General features: G+C 40.1%; 1 protein-coding gene across 3 annotated transcripts; it reads left to right on the top strand.

Annotated features, from left to right (window-relative positions):
- The first annotated feature begins 483 nt into the window (after positions 1–483).
- On the top strand, positions 484–17782 carry elk1 (ETS transcription factor ELK1). 3 transcript variants are annotated; one of them, XM_046364923.1, is made up of 9 exons: positions 484–1230; positions 9773–9981; positions 10300–10674; positions 10842–10985; positions 11207–11476; positions 11556–11691; positions 11976–12211; positions 12482–12583; positions 15874–17782. In XM_046364923.1, exons 1-9 carry the CDS (start codon positions 1206–1208, stop codon positions 15970–15972), a joined length of 1596 nt encoding a protein of 531 aa, XP_046220879.1. In that variant the 5' UTR covers positions 484–1205; the 3' UTR covers positions 15973–17782. The 3 variants fall into 3 exon arrangements, with proteins under 3 accessions (XP_046220879.1, XP_046220878.1, XP_046220877.1); XM_046364922.1 differs by having other exon boundaries at positions 10300–10713; positions 11210–11476; XM_046364921.1 differs by having other exon boundaries at positions 10300–10713.
- Positions 17783–19750: the final 1968 nt, after the last annotated feature.

Here is a 19750-nt window from a genome sequence, read left to right as displayed (position 1 = left end):
TGCTTGACTTGGGCTCCTGCTCAATGGAGCTGATTACCAGCACCTCAAATGTTCTACTGGTTGTGCTCCTGTTCCTCTTATAGAATATTAGCTCAAAAGTATTGTGGAGCTCCTGCACCTAAATATAAACAGTACCGGCACCTATTTCAGTCTAAGTCAGGCACTGAATACTACCACAAATAGGCCTGTACTTTGTTATATGCCTGCCCATGCCTAATTGCATTCATCATGTTTTGTTATGCTATGTAAGAAAAAAAAAATATGGCGGGGGAAAGTATACCTGTGGGTTGTTCAAGATTACTACAGATTCAGATTATTCACTAAATGAATGCTGTTCCAAATATAATGGGTAAAAATTTAACTGCAAGGGGACACAGTTGAAATTCTCACTTTACCACCTTGTCTAAATCCTTGGTGAGCAAGAAACGTCATCGATTTTGTGACGTTTGAAGCCTTTCAGGCAGCAACCGATCAAGGAAAAAAAAAGCCAACAGGCAGCAATGAGTGATGGTGGAACACGAAAGTAGTCGAGGCATTTGTGGAAACAGGAAGCAACGAGGGAAAAGCAAAGGATTAAGTCAGGCCGTTCGGGCGTCAGAAAGACACACCTTGTTGAATGTTTTTATACCATGAACTATAATCGCAAACGCCTTCTACATTATGGAGGACTTTTGGCGCTCTCCACTGAACTCGGAAGCAAAGTCTACATTGAGCGATGAGTCGTTCGAATTGACGCACAAATGAGAGACGGTGGGGGTTTCATAAGGGGCAGCGACGCAATCTTGGCGATTATGTTAGCTTGCTAGCAACATGATCTGTTGTCATTTGTTTAAAAAAAAAATAACATACGTAATTTTGAAAGTTTTGATTATCTAGCTAAAAGGAGCGAATCAATGTTTTGGGAATTTAATTCTCATATTTGCTATAATTAAATCAACATGACTTTCCCTCAAACAAACATTCCTACCCGTTAGCTTCTAGATAGCTAGCTCACCACTGTCAATAACCAGCCTCTGTAGCATGGAGGGAGAGATGCAAGTGTTACCATCGGATCACTGTTGCATAATAACAAATCGGTGTTGTATCTGTAAATCGCATCCATCTCTACCGTGTCGCAAATCGACTTTTGACACCTTCGTTCAGTGCGCTGACATAATGGACGTAATTTGATTGAGGGATAAAATAAAAAGGCATTTCAAGACGAGATGGAGTCTAACCCCTTAATAAGTGGTAAGTGTTTACCCTGAATTTATGTAAATTGAATGTAGTCGGGGAAAACATTTCCGTGTTGGTCTCGACTGTCATGTATATTTGTTTATGTTCATCTTGTGCTAGCTAAAAATAGAAAGGTTTGGCCTTCAATTCATTATCGGACTAGGATTTTGCCAGTGACTAGATTGCTACTAGCCATGTGGATATTGAACTAGCCTCTGGCTAAATGTAATGTCGCAACAGGTGTTTTAAAGCATTTTATTATAGTCACAATAATTTGTAGGTTCAGCAATTGGTGATTTTGAAAGCAATTATTCAATCTTCATGAACTACTGTAACGTTAGGCTGTAACGTTAGTATAAAGATGATTTACTCACAAGGGATACAGTTTGCTCCCCATTCCAAGAACAATAATGTTAAACCACACATTATGTAAGATTAGTTTACTATGAAGAGTAGACCATAATGTAAGCAAGATTTGGTGCATTATTCCAAGGTGCATTTCACGGTGTATTCCCGTATACAAGTTGCACTTGATTTCTATATAGCCTTGGCCTAACTGTTGTGAGTTGAAACGGTAGGCTAATTTGTATATAGGTCATTATGCGGTACTAAACTAATCATAAGTAATCTCCAAAAATGAAGGGGTGAACTTGATCAAGAAAATGTATGTGTATAGTACATGAAACATGCTCCCCCTCTTGCCTTACCACACAGCCCAAAGGTCACCCATACTGTTTCTCTGTGGTGCACTTGCCGCTGCCTCTTCCACCCCAGTTTATTGAAGGTCTGTACCTGCTAACAACCACAAAAGCAACATCACATAGCTTCCCAGGACTTCTCACACTCAAGGTCCTATTCCCATTAGATCTACCATCCAAACCAGTATCTTACTGGACTACACAATTATACCTCAGTTATAAGTGTTGTGATTTATTCCATTGTTTTTCAGTACATTCATTTACTACAATGGCATTACTCGTCTCATGCTTGTAGCGAAGCTAAAGCCTTGAAAGATGGCTAATACCACTTTTCAAAATGGAGACACCCTTTGATGCATAGTCCCCCTGAAGGATGGTCATATGGGTGGCATGAAGCCCCCCAAAATCATAGTTAGCCTATAAAATATCGCCATTGGTAATTGTTCTTCTGTCAGTTTTGAATGAATGGAGATTCAGATTGATAGATTTTAGTCTTATCTCTATGTACAATGCTGCTGCTTTGTCTTGATGAGGTCAATGCAGTTCATTCATTTAGGTGTATAAATCCTCTCAGACCTTTTTGTCTGTGAATAATAATTGGCTATTGAAGCTGAGGCTCACTCCATGCATAGGTTTACCTCTGGGACAATAATGTTTGTCAGTGAAAACAGATTTACAACAACTCTTTGTCAGTTCCGCTAATATTTATACGGCCATTGAATTTATGATGCATTGTACACTGTTTAGCTGAACATTACAAAATGTGCACATTACTCAATTCTTCTATCCCAGCACTCACCCAAAAACCTAGTGACATGTTCAGAGTGTGCCTTAAGGAAGCTGGGAACAATTACTTTGAAGCTAGGCCTATGTTCTTCCCTCCTTCACATGAGCTAAAGGACTTGTAACTTTGTTATTCAAAATCATGTTAACAGTAATGATGCATCCTTACACTTTAGTACTTGCCTAACTTGGCTACACTCACATATGTTCATGTTAGACTTTGTTGTTTCCCTCCCCTAGTTACCATTAATGAAAGGCTTTTTACCATGGTGATAGTTTCCAAGGTGTTTGATAGGAGTTATGTAATTGGGGAAAAAAATGGTAATAAGGTTCATTTGCATGCCCAACATGTCCTTCCTTAACTACTAATGCACTTCCTTTCTTTCTGTGGCCTGTTGTTCGCTAGTAGCTCTTCATTTACTGTCTTTTATTCTGGAATTAGACCTGGCTACTATCTGTCAACTACTACACTACCCAGTGTATTGAAATACTACACTACTCAGTGTATTGAAATACTACACTACCCAGTGTATTGAAATACTACACTACCCAGTGTATTGAAATACTACACTACCCAGTGTATTGAAATACTACACTACCCAGTGTATTGAAATACTACACTACCCAGTGTATTGAAATACTACACTACCCAGTGTATTGAAATACTACACTACCCAGTGTATTGAAATACTACACTACCCAGTGTATTGAAATACTACACTACTCAGTGTATTGAAACGCTACACTACTCAGTGTATTGAAATGCTACACTACTACACTACCCACTTTATTGAAATACTACACTATAGAGTCAGTGTATTGAAATACTACATTACTCAGTGTATTGAAACGCTACACTACTCAGTGTATTGAAACACTACACTACTACACTACCCACTTTATTGAAATACGACACTATAGAGTCAGTGTATTGAAACGCTACACTACTCAGTGTATTGAAACGCTACACTACTCAGTGTATTGAAATACTACACTATAGAGTCAGTGTATTGAAATACTACACTACCCAGTGTATTGAAATGCTACACTACCCAGTGTATTGAAATGCTACACTACCCAGTGTATTGAAATACTACACTACCCAGTGTATTGAAATACTACACTACCCAGTGTATTGAAACGCTACACTACCCAGTGTATTGAAACGCTACACTACCCACTGTATGGAAATACTACACTACCCACTGTATGGAAATACTACACTACCCACTGTATGGAAATACTATACTACCCACTGTATGGAAATACTACACTACCCACTGTATGGAAATACTACACTACCCACTGTATGGAAATACTACACTACCCACTGTATGGAAATATTACACTACCCACTGCATGGAAATACTACACTACCCAGTGTATTGAAATACTACACTACTCAGAAACAACTGTATTGAAATACTACACTACTCAGAAACAACTGTATTGAAATACTACACTACCCAGTGTATTGAAATACTACACTACCCAGTGTATTGAAATACTACACTACTCAGTGTATGGAAATACAACACTACCCACTGTATGGAAATACTACACTACCCAGAAACAACTGTATTGAAATACTACACTACTCAGAAACAACTGTATTGAAATACTACACTACTCAGAAACAACTGTATTGAAATACTACACTACCCAGAAACAACTGTATTGAAATACTACTCTACTCAGAAACAACTGTATGGAAATACTACACTACCCACTGTATGGAAATACTACACTACTCAGAAACAACTGTATTGAAATACTACACTACCCAGTGTATGGAAATACAACACTCCCCACTGTATGGAAATACTACACTACTCAGAAACAACTGTATGGAAATACTACACTACCCACTGTATGGAAATACTACACTACTCAGAAACAACTGTATCGAAATACTACACTACCCACTGTATGGAAATACTACAACTGTATTGAAATACTACACTACTCAGAAACAACTGTATTGAAATACTACACTACTCAGAAACAACTGTATTGAAATACTACACTACTCAGAAACAACTGTATTGAAATACTACACTACTACTCTCTTCACTGTAATGAAATGAGCAAGGCCAAATAAAGATGCTCTTTTATGTTAGAAGGGATTGAACTTAAAATGCTGAATGTTGTTAAACCCTATTAAGGGGAATGGGTAGACAACATTAAACCCAGTGATTAAAATAATCTGTTTTGTACACCATGATCACAGATAGGGTTGCAAAGGGTTGGAAACTTTCCGGGGGTATTTCTGGAAATTTTCCGGATATTTTCCATGGGAAGTTTAAGCCTGGGAATTTGGGGAATTTTGCTTTAGTTAGCTTATAACAGTGAACCTTTTTTGTGGGATACACGTAAGGCAATTCTAGGTCTTGTGGCATATTTTGGTTAAACTATCCCCAATTCAATGGAATTGCAACCCTCTGCATGCACAATACATTCTTCCATCACATGTACAGCTGATTATCAAGATCTTGTACACTAATGAGATGCTATTGAGCCTACACTACTACACTGTCTGAGCCAAGGACTATGTGCTTTCTGGTAAGTTTTGATTACAATATTGGTTGGAGTGAATATATTTTATATGACATACATAATTAAAGTAAATAGTAGCCTAGAGCAAAGTGTGTTTAAATCATTTCTAACTCATTTCTGCTAGTTAGTTTTTGCTACCATCTGGGTTTTAGCTTGCTTGAGCCTGCTAACTGAGGAGTGTTAATTCACCTGTTTCCACACGTTTCATTTTAAAACATTTATCTTGCAAAATGATTTGTTTAATCTAACTGCTTAACGTTTTATCTGTACATTGAATTGTATTTTACTTTTTTTTGTACTATTTATTTTTCTAATTCTTACAGGAAAATGCCACGGGCACTATCTGATATGTGGAGACATTTCACTGCAGCTGATGTAGAAGGAAACGCTGTGTAGATTGGCAAATACTGTGTCAAATCATATGTAAAGAATGCAACAAGGATTCCGAATCATCTGGCCATGTGCATACAGTTCCCTCAGCACTCGCATCAAGCAACCTCCGACAAAGGTCCCTCTACTTCTATTCGAGGTGAAAATGATGAATCCGACACCTTATCGATGGCAACAGTTCATGGTCCTCCTGAAATCGGAAGTTTTTTTGACTCAATGGAGGAACGTAGTCAGAGATGCTGATGAAGGTCTTGCTCAAGCTGTGTATGCAACTGGTTCACCTCTGATGCTCACAGCCAATGTGTATTGGAAGATATTTCTGAATGTTCTTTGCCCAGCATACACCCCTCCAACCAGACATGCTTTATCTACTATTTTGCTGGATGCAGAGTTCAACAGAGTTCAAGTGAAGGTCAAGCAAATCATAGAGAAAGCAGACTGTATTGCAATCATCTCTGATGGGTGGTCAAATGTTTGTGGGCACGGAATAATGAACTACATCATCTCCACCCCTCAACCAGTATTCTACAAGAGCACAGACACAAGGGACAACAGACACACCGGTCTCTACATTGCAGATGAGCTGGAGGCAGTCATCAATGACCTTGGACCACAGAAGGTATTTGCACTGGTGACAGACAATGCTGCGAACATGAACGCTGCTTGGTCTAAAGTGGAGGAGTCCTGCCCTCACATCACACCCATTGACTGTGCTGCTCATGCATTGAATCTGCTCCTCAAGGACACCATGGCACTGAAAACAATGGATGCACTCTACAAGAGAGCCAAGGAAATGGTTAGGTATGTGAAGGGTTATCGAGGTGTAGCAGTAATCTACCTCAACAATCAAAGTGAGAAGAGTAAGAGCACCACATTGAAGCTGCCTAGCAACGCCCGTCGGGGTGGTGTTGTCATGTTTGACAGTCTTCTGGAGGGGAAGGAGTCTCTCCAAGAAATGTCCATATCACAATCTGCCGATTTGGACAGCCCCATCAACAGGATCCTCCTGGATGATGTATTTTGGGAGAGCGTGGTAAGCCAGCCTGAAATAACTGAGACCTGTAGCAGCAGCCATTGCACGGCTTGAGAGAGACAATGCCATCATGTCTGATGTTCAGACTCAGCTTGCAGAGAAGAAATCCGTACTGCCCTGCCCACTTCACTGTTGCTCCAAGCAGAGGAAACTGCAGTTCTGAAATACATTAAAAGCGTGATGACTTCTGCCTGAAGCACATACACGCTGCAGTGTACATGTTGGACCCCAAGTATGCTGGCAAGAGCATCCTGTCTGGTGCAGAGATCAACAAGGCCTATAGTGTCATCACTACTGTTTCTCGCCACCGTGGCCTGGCTGAGGGCAGTCTGGTGAAGTATGCTTCCAAGCAAGGGCTTTGGGATGGAGATGCCAACATACAGTGGGGCAAAAAAATATTTAGGCAGCAACCAATTGTGCAAGTTCTCCCACTTAAAAAGATGAGAGAGGCCTGTAATTTTCATCATATGTACACTTCAACTATGACAGACAAAATGAGAGAGAAAAATACAGAAAATCACATTGTAGGATTTTTTATGAATTTATTTGCAAATTATGGTGGAAAATAAGTATTTGGTCACCTACAAACAAGCAAGATTTCTGGCTCTCACAGACCTGAAACAACTTCTTTAAGAGGCTCCTCTGTCCTCCACTCGTTACCTGTATTAACGGCACCTGTTTGAACTTGTTATCAGTATAAAAGACACCTGTCTACAACTCAAACAGTCACACTCCAAACTCCACTATGGCCAAGACTAAAGAGCTGTCAAAGGACACCAGAAACAAAATTGTAGACCTGCACCAGGCTGGGAAGACTGAATCTGCAATAGGTAATTAGCTTGGTTTGAAGAAATCAACTGTGGGAGCAATTATTAGGAAATGGAAGACATACAAGACCACTGATAATCTCCCTCGATCTGGGGCTCCACGCAAGATCTCACCCCGTGGGGTCAAAATGATCACAAGAACGGTGAGCAAAAATCCCAGAACCACACGGCGGGACCTAGTGAATTACCTGCAGAGAGCTGGGACCAAAGTAACAAAGCCTACCATCAGTAACACACTACGCCGCCAGGGACATAAATCCTGCAGTGCCAGACGTGTCCCCCTGCTTAAGCCAGTACATGTCCAGGCCCGTCTGAAGTTTGCTAGAGAGCATTTGGATGATCCACAAGAAGATTGGGAAGATTGGGAGAATGTCATATGGTCAGATTACTTTTTGGTAAAAACTCAACTCGTCGTGTTTGGAGGACAAAGAATGCTGAGTTGAATCCAAAGAACACCATACCTACTGTGAAGCATGGGGGTGGAAACATCCTGCTTTGGGGCTGTTTTTCTGCAAAGGGACCAGGACGACTGATCCGTGTAAAGGAAAGAATGAGCGGGGCCATGTATCGTGAGATTTTGAGTGAAAACCTTCCATTCTCAAAGGCATTGAAGATGAAACGTGGCTGGGTCTTTCAGCATGACAATGATCCCAAACACACCGCCGGGCAACAAAGGAGTGGCTTTGTAAGAAGCATTTCAAGGTCCTGGAGTGGCCTAGCCAGTCTCCAGAACTCAACCCCATAGAAAATCTTTGGAGGGAATTGAAAGTCTGTGTTGCCCAGCAGCAGCCCCAAAACATCACTGCTCTAGAGGAGATCTGCATGGAAGAATGGGCCAAAATACCAGCAACAGTGTGTGAAAACCTTGTGAAGACTTACAGAAAACGTTTGACCTCTGTCATTGCCAACAAAGGGTATATAACAAAGTATTGAGATAAACTTTTGTTATTGACCAAATACTTATTTTCCACCATAATTTGCAAATTAATTAATAAAAAATCCTACAATGTGATTTTCTGGATTTTTTTTCTCATTTTGTCTGTCATACTTGAAGTGTGCCTATGATGAAAATTACAGGCCTCTCTCTTGTTTCTAAGCGGGAGAACTTGCACAATTGGTGGCTGATTAAATACTTTTTTGCCCCACTGTATCTCATCAGCATACCTTGTGGAAGGGACTTTGTGGATCTTCCCCCTGTTGCCTCCATCATCCTTCAAATCCCATCAACATCAGCCGCCTCAGAGCGCAACTGGTCCTTTTTTGGGAACACACTAAAGCACGCAACAGGCTCACTAATACAAGGGGTGAAAAATTGGTGGCCATCCGGGCAAATTTGAGGCTTTTTGAGCCTGACAACGAGCCATCCTCAACAAAGTTGGAAAGTGACAGGGAAGTTGAGGCCCCAGAGGCTGACGTTCAAGAATTGGACATTGAGGAGGTCCAGGGAGAAGACATGGAAGCTTGAGAGGAAGACAATCAAAGTTTTAGTTTCTAGACTATCATTTTACAGATGTATGTTGAAAACCTTTTTGGGAGATGCGATGGATCATTGGGGATCATTCAATATTCCCTTTCTTTTGTTGTTCAGTTAAATCATCCAATGTGAAGAGTCAAATCATTTAATTAAAGTTGAATTCATAACTAAATTGTTTTTTTTATTTCTATTGGAAGGATTTAAAAATTGCAATTATGTCAACTTATAAGGTAAAAGCTTTATGTTTCCGTCTCCATGTGATATGGTAAATATGCCCAATGCAAAAAATATCTACATTTTAAATGGTATTAATATTAATATTTCTGTTAATTCCCATATATTCCCCTTCATTCCCATGGAAGGTTTCCACCTGAATATTCCCCAAAATGTGCAACTAGTCACAGATCTGAAAAATAACAAATCAGTGTGACAAAATATTTTCCTTTTCTTGCAATGTTTCCCAAACACTGGCACAAATGAGGTGGCCCCAACCTAAATTCAGTAGGTAGCTATGGCACAAATGAGGTGGCCCCAACCTAAATTCAGTAGGGAGCCATGGCACAAATGAGTAGGCCCCAACCTAAATTCAGTAGGGAGCCATGGCACAAATGAGTAGGCCCCAACCTAAATTCAGTAGCTAGCCATGGCACAAATGAGGTGGCCCTAATCTTAACTCAGTAGCTAGACTAGCTGCTGTATCTAAATGAGGCTGTGAGAGCTCATTCAGATGTTGTCTGTTATGGATCGTTGCTGCAAGGCAGTCTCACTCATCTTTCTGATTTGTTCCCCCCTGCAGCCATGGACCCGTCCATCACGTTGTGGCAGTTCCTGCTGCATCTCCTTGAGGACGACAGCCATAGGCACCTCATCTCCTGGACCTCTGGGGACGGGGAGTTCAAGCTGCTGGACGCAGAGGAGGTGGCACGCCTCTGGGGTCTCCGCAAGAACAAGACCAACATGAACTACGATAAACTAAGCAGGGCGCTGCGATACTACTATGATAAGGTATCCTTGCTGCTTATTGTTTGGTATGAGACTTTTTAAAGTATTTATGAGATGTTTGATGCACTGAGTGAAGTTATAACATTAATCATATTTGTTGATTTTCTGTCCACAAACAATGAGCTCAGCATTGTGTTCAGGTGTAAATTCATGACTTAAGGCAGAAAAGGCTGTTCCAGATCATTTATGTGTAGCAGTATACTAGTAGCAGCCCAGTAGATGTAAGCCTACTTCTTTCAGCTAGATATTTTGTTAAGGTAATTGTTTTTGTTTTTTCAGTATGGTTGCAATTGTCTGTTAATTCAGTGTAATCCTTTATAGAATATCATCAAGAAGGTGAGTGGGCAGAAGTTTGTCTACAAGTTTGTAGCCCACCCTGACCCTTCGTCAGTGGACTGTGTCAGAGGCGGTGAAGATTCTCAGCAACAGGAGAATCTTGATGCAGCGGGCCAGACCAAGTCCCCAGGAGGGGGGTCTTCTAACTGCCCCTCCAAGAACCTGCAGATGCAGCGGTCCTCTCCAGTCTCTGTCCAGCACAGCTCTCGCAACGACTACATGAAGTCAGGGCTCTACTCCACCTTCACCATCCAGTCCCTCCAAGCCCCCTGCAGGACCTCTCCACAGCCTATAAAGACTGAGCTGCTGAATCAGGACTCTTCCCCCAGACCCCACAGCGCTGATCGGACACTGCGGGAGGTGAGGGCCCATGACGAGGACCTCTCCAATTTAACCATGGTCATTACTACTAAATATCCTTTTTTTTCCCTTTTTTTCCCCGTTATTGGTGTTGATGAAATGTCAAATGTGTGATTGAAGTGACTATTGAACGGTTCAGACTACTACAAGTGTTACCTGTCTGTCAGGTGTGTCTGGATGGCCAGAGCTCCTCCATGCAGGGCTGTGGCAGCGTAGAGAGTAGCCTGCAGGTCACACTGACTCATCCCTCGCCCTGCGTCACACCTGCCCTCAGCCCCCAGACCTTGTCAGTGTCAACCACAGGCAGCTCGGTAAGACACTCACAAGTCACAAAATGTCCTCCTTTTGTCAAAGATTCTGTTGATCCATATGTTAACATTTGTGCTTAAAACTATTTTATACAAAGTGCACCCAAATGCCCTGTTTGAACCATAGTACCCTGTTGACTCAAATGTTGCTCACGGATTCTGATTCTGGATGCTATGGTGTGCAAATCTAATGTTTCTCTTTAAATGCTGTTTTGAACATCCAGAAGTCTCAGCCACAGAAGACCCAGAACCTATGTGACCCTCCTCAGATCTATCTGACCAGTGTGTCGGACCCTGGCTCCCTCACTCCTCTGACCCTGACCCCTGTTGCTGCACCTGGGGCCCCGGGGGAGTGTGTGGTGAACCAGCCTCAGGGCCACCCTGTCTTTGTGGTCATCAAGCCCTCACATTTGGTGCATTCCAAAGAGCAAAACCTCACGTCTGAAGAGGAACTGGTGAAGATCATGACCTTGGGGGAGAAACATGTTGTAGAGGTGAATGAGAAGAGAACACACGAGCAAATTACATGTTCCATTGTTCCATGGTTTTATTTGGACCATTCTCCTCTTCTAGGTTCCTGAATCTGCATCAGGACCAAGGGAACCTGAAACCCCCCTCTCCATTGATGTCCTCCCACCCTGCGTGGAACCAGTGGGCCAGCCTGTTGGGGAAGGGGAGGAACAAGGCAAAGATGAGGCCCATTTACCAGGCAAGTCATACATACCTCACACAATATGATGTCCACATATTTGTAGCTATACTGTATACTTTAGATGTGTGGTATTATACAACAGATGGGTCTAATCTGCAGTGCTGATTGGTTAAAACCGCATTCCAGCCAGTGTCTATTCCAGAAGTTGCACCCGTGCCAATATATCTTCCTAACACTGGCTTCTCACTTAAACATGACACTGTTCTTATTACTGGGTTTTTATTCCTGTAAAGACAGGTATGCCTACTGTTCCCTCATTCTTGGTCCTTCCTCCCCCTCAGAAAATTCCATGACTCCAGCAGTTGCTCTTCAAGCGGCTACTCATCCAGCCTGGTCGCCCCAGGAAGTACAACCCCCGAAAGCCAAGAAGCCCAAAGTCCTAGAACTGCCCTCTTCCTCAACCCTCCTACCCCCTGGTCTGTCACTGGATCAGGTCAATGCTGCCGTCAACAGCCTTCTGGCCCCTGGAAGTGCCACCAACACTCTGACTCCTACAGTGTTCACCTCCCATTCTCTGGTAAGTGACATCTCTGGCCTGGTCAGTGCCTCATAAAAATAAATTAAACTGTCACACTTCCTGGGGCCTCATTTAACAAATGTCGGTGTATTAGTGTGTTTTCAACTTTCCAAACGCCTTTCTACCCTCACCAAATTATTATTATACATGATTTATCAAGACAATAATGTATTTAGTTTGATATGATATGAATGCATTGATTAAAATAGTTTCTGTGTTAAACTGGCTAATAATCATACATTTTCTATATTTGTGTGCTCTGTCCCTTAGACTCCGGTATTACTGACACCAAGTCCTCTCCCCTCCACCATCCACTTCTGGAGCACACTCAGTCCCATTGCTCCCCGGAGCCCGGCCAAGCTCTCCTTTCAGGTATGTCCTTCTGTCCTGTCCCTGCTGCTGCCTGGCAGAGGGCACTAGAGCAGGCCATCTGGCCATCCTGATCTCATCTACATCACTAACAGAAGTGTAGAGAGATGGGTTGGATTATAAATATTTTTAGATTTACCTAATGTCATATAATGTTGGTCACAATTTACTAGTGCTGAGCGATATGTCATTCATTTTCAGTTTTTTTAAACAACTAATTGACACATCTGTTAAATGATTTGAATTCCATTTAGTTTTTTCTTTTTTCTTCTGTGAGCTCGATGTGCATTTTCTGTAGAGATAAATCAGATCTAGCCTGAACTGTGCGATGTAGTAGGGAGTTTTAGTTTCCAAAAGGCCTATATTCTACAGAGTTTAGCGCAGAAAACATGCTAATTAACTACAATGACCATAATCCATTGCGCGCCTGCATACTTGTCCGGTCTGTGTGGAGCAGACAGGGAGACTGACTGAGAGAAGAGAGCTTGTGTTCGAGAGGGATAGAAAGCAGTGCTTCGCAAGCCTGAAAATACATGATCTAAGTCCAGGGCCTCCGATCTTTTCTAGCACAAGCTACTTTTTTTATTTGTTTATATATTTTTTTAATATAGCTTTCAAATAGATACATTATTCTCCTCTCCTCTACCCTGCAACATTTCCCAATGTCCTTGGTGTGCAAGACATGTTTTCTGTCAATATACCTGGTAAAATAATGGTTAATAAACAGGATTTGCCATGACAGGCCCCAATAAAATGGTCTTTTATACAGTATTTTCTTGAATTCTGTTTTCTCTGTAAAAAAAATCCTGGACTTATTTTGTATTTAAAAAAAAATGTTTTTCACTCTCAATATTACAATTTATTCATAGAGAAAAAAAAACAAAAAATTAGGTTTGAAGTTCATGTCAATGCTTAAATCACATCAGAAGAACATAATAATATGGAATTCCCCTTTAATTGCGCATCTAGCAAGAGAGGAATGTGTCAGTCTAGCGATGTTTCTGCTGTTAGGCCTGCTGCTGCAGCACATGTCATGGCACAGTTTGTAAAACAATGGCCACCCAATTGATACAGATCATCATGATATAGTTCTGTCAGCTAGGCCTAATTATTTGCAGTTAACATTTAATTGAGAAGGTTTTTGGGAAATTCTTTGTCTACCCACATGGCGATTATCATTAGCATCAATCAATGGCTACATATAGAGTGGTAAACTAGCAATGCACCAAATAGACAGACATAGACAAACGTGCTGGAAATGTATTGGCAGAGGTTGTTACTTTTGCAGTGGCTAACCAGGGGTGAGATAATGTCATTGTGGCTTTGATTGGATAGTAGCCGGGAGATTTATGTTTTTGACAGTGTGCGATGGAACAAATGAAGAAATGCATGTACTTTCAGAATTGATTGGCGAGCCACTCAGATCCCGAGCTACCAGTAGCTCACCTATATCTGTTGGAGACCCCTGATCTAAACTGTTGATAGTTGGTATTCAGCAGTCATAAAAGTATACCTTATTTACTTTGAAGAACTATTCAAATTGTGATTTTTTTGTCAGACAGAATAGGCTGCAGCTCTATAGATATGAGATGATGACTCGGAATTAAATAAAAAAGTTGTAAAATAAAACAAATATTTTATTAAAGTAATGTGAATAGATGATGGTTAATAAGTGAATAGCAGGTAATAGGCAGTCACTATCATCATGGGACTTGTATTAATTGTTTTATTCTGTGGTGTTACAACATTCCATATAATTCATAGTGCATTTAAAGCTGCAATATGACACTTTTGGGGCGAGCTGACCAAATTCCCATAGAAATGTGAGTTATAGATCAGTCATTCTCATTGAAAGCAAGTCTAAGAAGTGGTAGATCTGTGTGCATTATTTCAATGCTTCCCGTTCTTGAGTTTTGTTTTTGCGCCTTTTACCTTCGGTTTTGTACACCAGCTGGAAATACAATATTTTGGGTTATGGAAAAGATATTTCACAGCAGTTTAGAGTTATGTACACTTAGGTACAATGATTATCTACAAGAACTTGTTTTGTCACAAACTGAAATTAAGCAAACTATTAACATTTTAGCAACCAGGAAATGGTGGAGCAATTTCTGCATAGTGCACCTTTAATGTCTAAAGAAAATTGTCGAAATCGAAAACTGACCACAAATCACTAATTGTCAGCAACTACTTGCGTATGTACAGCACCGGTCTAAAGTTTGGACACACCTACTCATTCAAGAGTTTTTCTTTACTTTTACTATTTTCTACATTGTAGCATAATAGTGACAACATCAAAACTATAAAATAACACACATGGAATCACGTAGTAGACAAATAAAGTGTTAAACAAATCAAAATCAAATTAGATTTGAGATTTGAGATTCTTCAAAGTAGCCACCCTTTGTCTTGATGACAGCTTTGCACACTCTTGGCATTCTCTCAACCACCTTCACCTGGAATGCTTTTCCAAAAGTCTTGAAGGAGTTCCCACATATGCTGAGCAGTTGTTGGCTTGTTGTCCTTCACTCTGCGGTCCAACTCATCCCAAACCATCTCAATTGGGTTGAGGTCGGGTGATTGTGGAGGCCAGGTGATCTGATGCATCACTCTCCTTCTTGGTCAAATAGCCCTTACACAGCCTGGAGGTGTGTTGGGTCATTGTTCTGTTGAAAAACAAATGATAGTCCCACTAAGTGCAAACCAGATGGGATGTCGTAATGCTGTGGTAGCCATGCGGGTTAAGTGTGCCTTGAATTCTAAATGAATCACAGACTGTGTCACCGGCAAAGCACCATTACCCCTCCTCCTCCATGACTGTGACTACCTCATTAAGAGGGTTGAGAGAATGCCAAGAGTGTGCAAAGTTGTCATCTAGGCAAAGGGTGGCTACCTTGAAGAATCTCAAAGATGAAATATATTTTGATTTAACACTTATTTTGGTAACTACATGATTCCATGTGTTATTTCATAGTTTTAAGGTCTTCACTATTATTCTACAATGTAGAAAATAGTAAAAACAAAGAAAAACCCTTGAATGAGAAGGTGTGTCCAAATTTTTGCCTGGTACTGTACTGTATGTAGGTTTAGGTACATTATGATTACTGCGTTAATGGAAAATACTTTAACCTCCCTCTACTGGTTAACAATCATAATACAACATCTTACACCGTCCCAATGCTGGACCACAACTTCTCATTTATTACATAGTTGAGCCTTTTAACACATAACAAATGGGCAACAGGATGTAACTACTCTAGATGTTACTAATCAGCTGTACTTTATTGTTTTAGTTCCCCTCCAATGGAAGCAATCATATCCATATCCCTGCCTTGAGTGTGGACGGCCTGTCTACTCCTGTAGTGCTGTCGCCAGGCCCACAGAAACCATGAGGAGAGTCCTGGAGTCCTTCCACAGTCCTGTGGACATTGATTCCCCAGTTCAGCCTATGGGACAGAAGGTACACTCCATGACCAAATCAAGTACTCCAAGCCAGAGTGCACTCATGAGTGGAGATCTGGTGTCCGGAGTGCTGTTGAATGAATGATTTTTTTAGCAGTTGGAATCTGCATTCAAAGAACCTCATGACGGGCTAGCCCAGAGGTTCTGGATCAAGGCCAAGAGGTGGTGTTGGCAACTTTCAAACTTAGAGGGGCTACTTTTTTTCCCTTTTTTTGTTGCCAGATAAGGAATTTTTGGTGCGTCTCTCTTTCTTTGTCGATTCATATTTTTGCCTCAAATTTAAATTGATATTATATATATATTTAAATATATTTTCCTGTTTTATAATTTCCCCCATGACAGGGCACTTGACTTTATAGATTTAACTTTGTCCATGAAAGCATTATGGTAGTGCTTGCCCATTGCTTTACATGTAATTGGTTTCTTATTCTCTAGTACTTTTCAAATGACCAGTTACATGAAGAAGATATGAGTACCTGTAGTGGTACCATACCGAGTGTTTTACTTTGAGATGAACTTGGAAGGCATGTTGATGCTTGATGCTGTTTTTTTTTTTAAGAAGCCAAGTCATGTGAACATTTTATAATCATGGTGAAGAAATGGCGCTTACCATTGATAATCTCATGGCTGGATTGGAACTTTTATTCTGGAAACGTCTATCTTTTTACATTTTTAACATGAAAACCAGAGAACTAGTGGATGTGTTTTAACGATTCAGATGAATACATTCAAATGTACTGTTTATTTTGATGGAGAATCAGGTGTGATCACGTTCTATTGTTATGTGAATTTGATAGTCGGTCATGTTCACTGTCCATTCCAGGTTTTCTTTTAGGTTTAATTACTAGTTAATTATTTTGATGCCAAGATGGAACATTGGTTCTGGAGTATCATGTGAAACTTCACCAAAGACCAGCTGCATTGATTAAATCCTATGTAATTTTAGAGATGCAGTGGTAGCCTTCATTCATGCAAGGGCTATAACACCTTATAATGCTACCAAAATCACACACAGAATACCCAGTTTACTTTCAAAATGGATTTAGAAAAAATCCTAGGTTTGCTAGCATAATTGTATATAATCATTATGCGACATGGTTAAAGACCAAGTATAACTTACAATAGATCAGGTTATCATTGAAAATAAAATGGTTAAGCTTTTGATCAGCTTTGATTTAATTTAGTTTTTACTGAAAATAACTTGGTTGATTTATAGAGATATTTGTCCACTGGCCATTTTTACATTAGCAAACAATTGGAAATGTTGACACAATTATTTTTAATTTATTCAGACAATGCTTATAGCAAAAAGCTTAAAAAGCTTTGTTGGTTGATTAGCAATTGGTGTCCAACAATTATTTTTGTACATTAAAAGAGTACATATGTTACTCTTAAAGAGTGCATTTTATAAAGTTCTGACTCATGACATCGTTAGCTCAGCTTGCTCCTAGTTAAAGGAGATGCATTAGTATCCTTAACAACAGTCCAGCTTCACACCAAATAGCCTTTCCAAATATACTTACTGTACCATCTAATGAAGTAGTGTTAGCCTTCTAGAGTCAGTGGACTACAGTAACTTGGTATTGGCAGGGCTCTTTTGGTCTGTTACTGTACTGGAGTCTATAATGTATATCTGAATTCATTAATAATATCTGAATTCATTTAATCATCTTTTGTAGTTTGAGAGCTTGTAATTATTGTCTAATCGGGGGGCTTATTCAGGACAAATGAGGCTTTTAGTGTTATGTCTACGGACAATATCTGAAATTGTATTTAATGAGGTGATTCAATCAAAACACACCTAGTTGCATTTGGTATTTAATGTGTAATGTTAGATTGGGATATTTTAAATCATAATTGTAATGTGTATCTAAAAAATAAAAAATGTAAAAAAATAGGAGTGCCTCAAGAATAAGGAATTGAACCCAACTGTTAACCAGTTAGTGTTTTGGTTGAACCCTCTCCCCAGAATGTAATGTGTGTCTCTTCAATCACTGCTCTGTGACTGTTTGTTTCTCTGTGAGCCTGTCTAACCTCTGGTTTTAGTTACAGGTGCCCAGCAGATCCGAGGAAATGGGCTTCATTCGATTACTAAGCAACCTTTAGAAATGTCACATCTGCCCACTCAAAAGCACTTAAACATAATCCTAGTGGATGTTTGGCTATTCTAAGTACCTGCTTCACTCTCTTACCCTACTTCTAGTCAAGTAAAGACTGTTGGCCAGTGATTTCATGCATAGCACTTTACCTTGAACTTAACATCACAATGTCAAAACCCTCTTTGAGGGACAGACTTTTTTCTACTTCATTCCTAGTCACAATTGGCAAAACAATGAACTAGTATTGGAACGGTGTGTGCCACTCTCGTCAAATCAGTTACCCTTCACTGTTTGGCATTCATACACGTGATCAGTCATTCATACACATGATCAGTCACTAACGCCGATGTCATGGTGGTACACTTACCACAAGAATATGCCTTGTTATTATTCATCATGACATGGGGTCTAAAAGTCATTTCTAACGATGATCACACTATTGCAACTGAACGGTTAGAAACAACAGTTCTAAATATACATGCAATCTATTCTATGACAATGCGCTTAGCAATGCCTTGTTGGCTAGACTGTCTTTTTGTGCAGAGTGTATTTAACAACCAAATTGTAAACATCATGGAAACAAGAAGATTATAAATGCCTCTGTATATTTTAACATCCTACGCCCCAGTCTGTAGCTTTATGCATCTCAGGCTGTGTTCTGTTCATGATATTGCTGTCTTTTAACAGTCGTGTGCTAATATTATTCGATTGTATTACCTGGGACTTAAAATGTACTTACCCCTTCTAATTCAAAAACTATAGTTTTGATAGTTTGTGTGTAATATTATGTGTCCGTGGTGTAACTCCAGTACCTTGTTGATACTTCTGCCTGTGTATTGCTACAGTACTGGTGATACATCCTGCTCTAGCCTAGCATGTTTGTGTTGTGTAGGCAATTGAATGAAATGTGTTTACTATTGACCAGTCACTTTTATGACATGAATGTTGATGGATTGCTCAAATACCTGGCCTATTTCTCAGTTTGACAGCTGGGGTGATTTCCCCAGACCCGTGGGCTGACAGTTTAAATCAGACGGAGCAACAGTGATGTCATAGGTTAGTGAGGGATAAATGGCAGCATTTTACAGAAGAGAGAGACTGCTACTGTTTGCTCAGTGTTGGGGCAAAAGCCTTTTGATTAAAAAAAAGTTGTCCGTTTTGGTCACAAATGAAAACTATTATTGGAAATACAAGCCTAAATGATATACCTAAGAATACAGTATGTTTGTCTGCATATGAATAATTGTCTATACAGAAATGTATTGCTTTTGTAAATGTGTTATTGCAGTTTTATCACGTAGATACAGCGCTCTGCTACGTCTTCTATGATAAGAGGATCTGACTGTTGTGTGCTAGAGTTTATTCTACTGTATATATGGACATAAGCCTTGTAATGTGCTGTAAATATGTTCTTAAGGCATCCATGTTTAAGCTCTTTTCAGATATGGATAACATGAAAATACTCACTTGATCCTTTCTTCATCCCAAATTTCAGATGGCACATGACCCACTGGGCACAGACGTCAGTTCAAAGTCTAGTTTCGATTTACATTTGGTTGATTTGTCAACTAATGTGAATTCAACAACAAAAAAATCACCATGTCATTGG

This window comes from Oncorhynchus gorbuscha, linkage group LG10 (genome assembly GCF_021184085.1).
Source record: "Oncorhynchus gorbuscha isolate QuinsamMale2020 ecotype Even-year linkage group LG10, OgorEven_v1.0, whole genome shotgun sequence".
Lineage (NCBI taxonomy): Eukaryota > Metazoa > Chordata > Actinopteri > Salmoniformes > Salmonidae > Oncorhynchus > Oncorhynchus gorbuscha.
The sequence above is the reverse complement of the archived record's forward strand: the minus strand, read 5'-3'. Positions and strand labels throughout refer to the sequence as shown.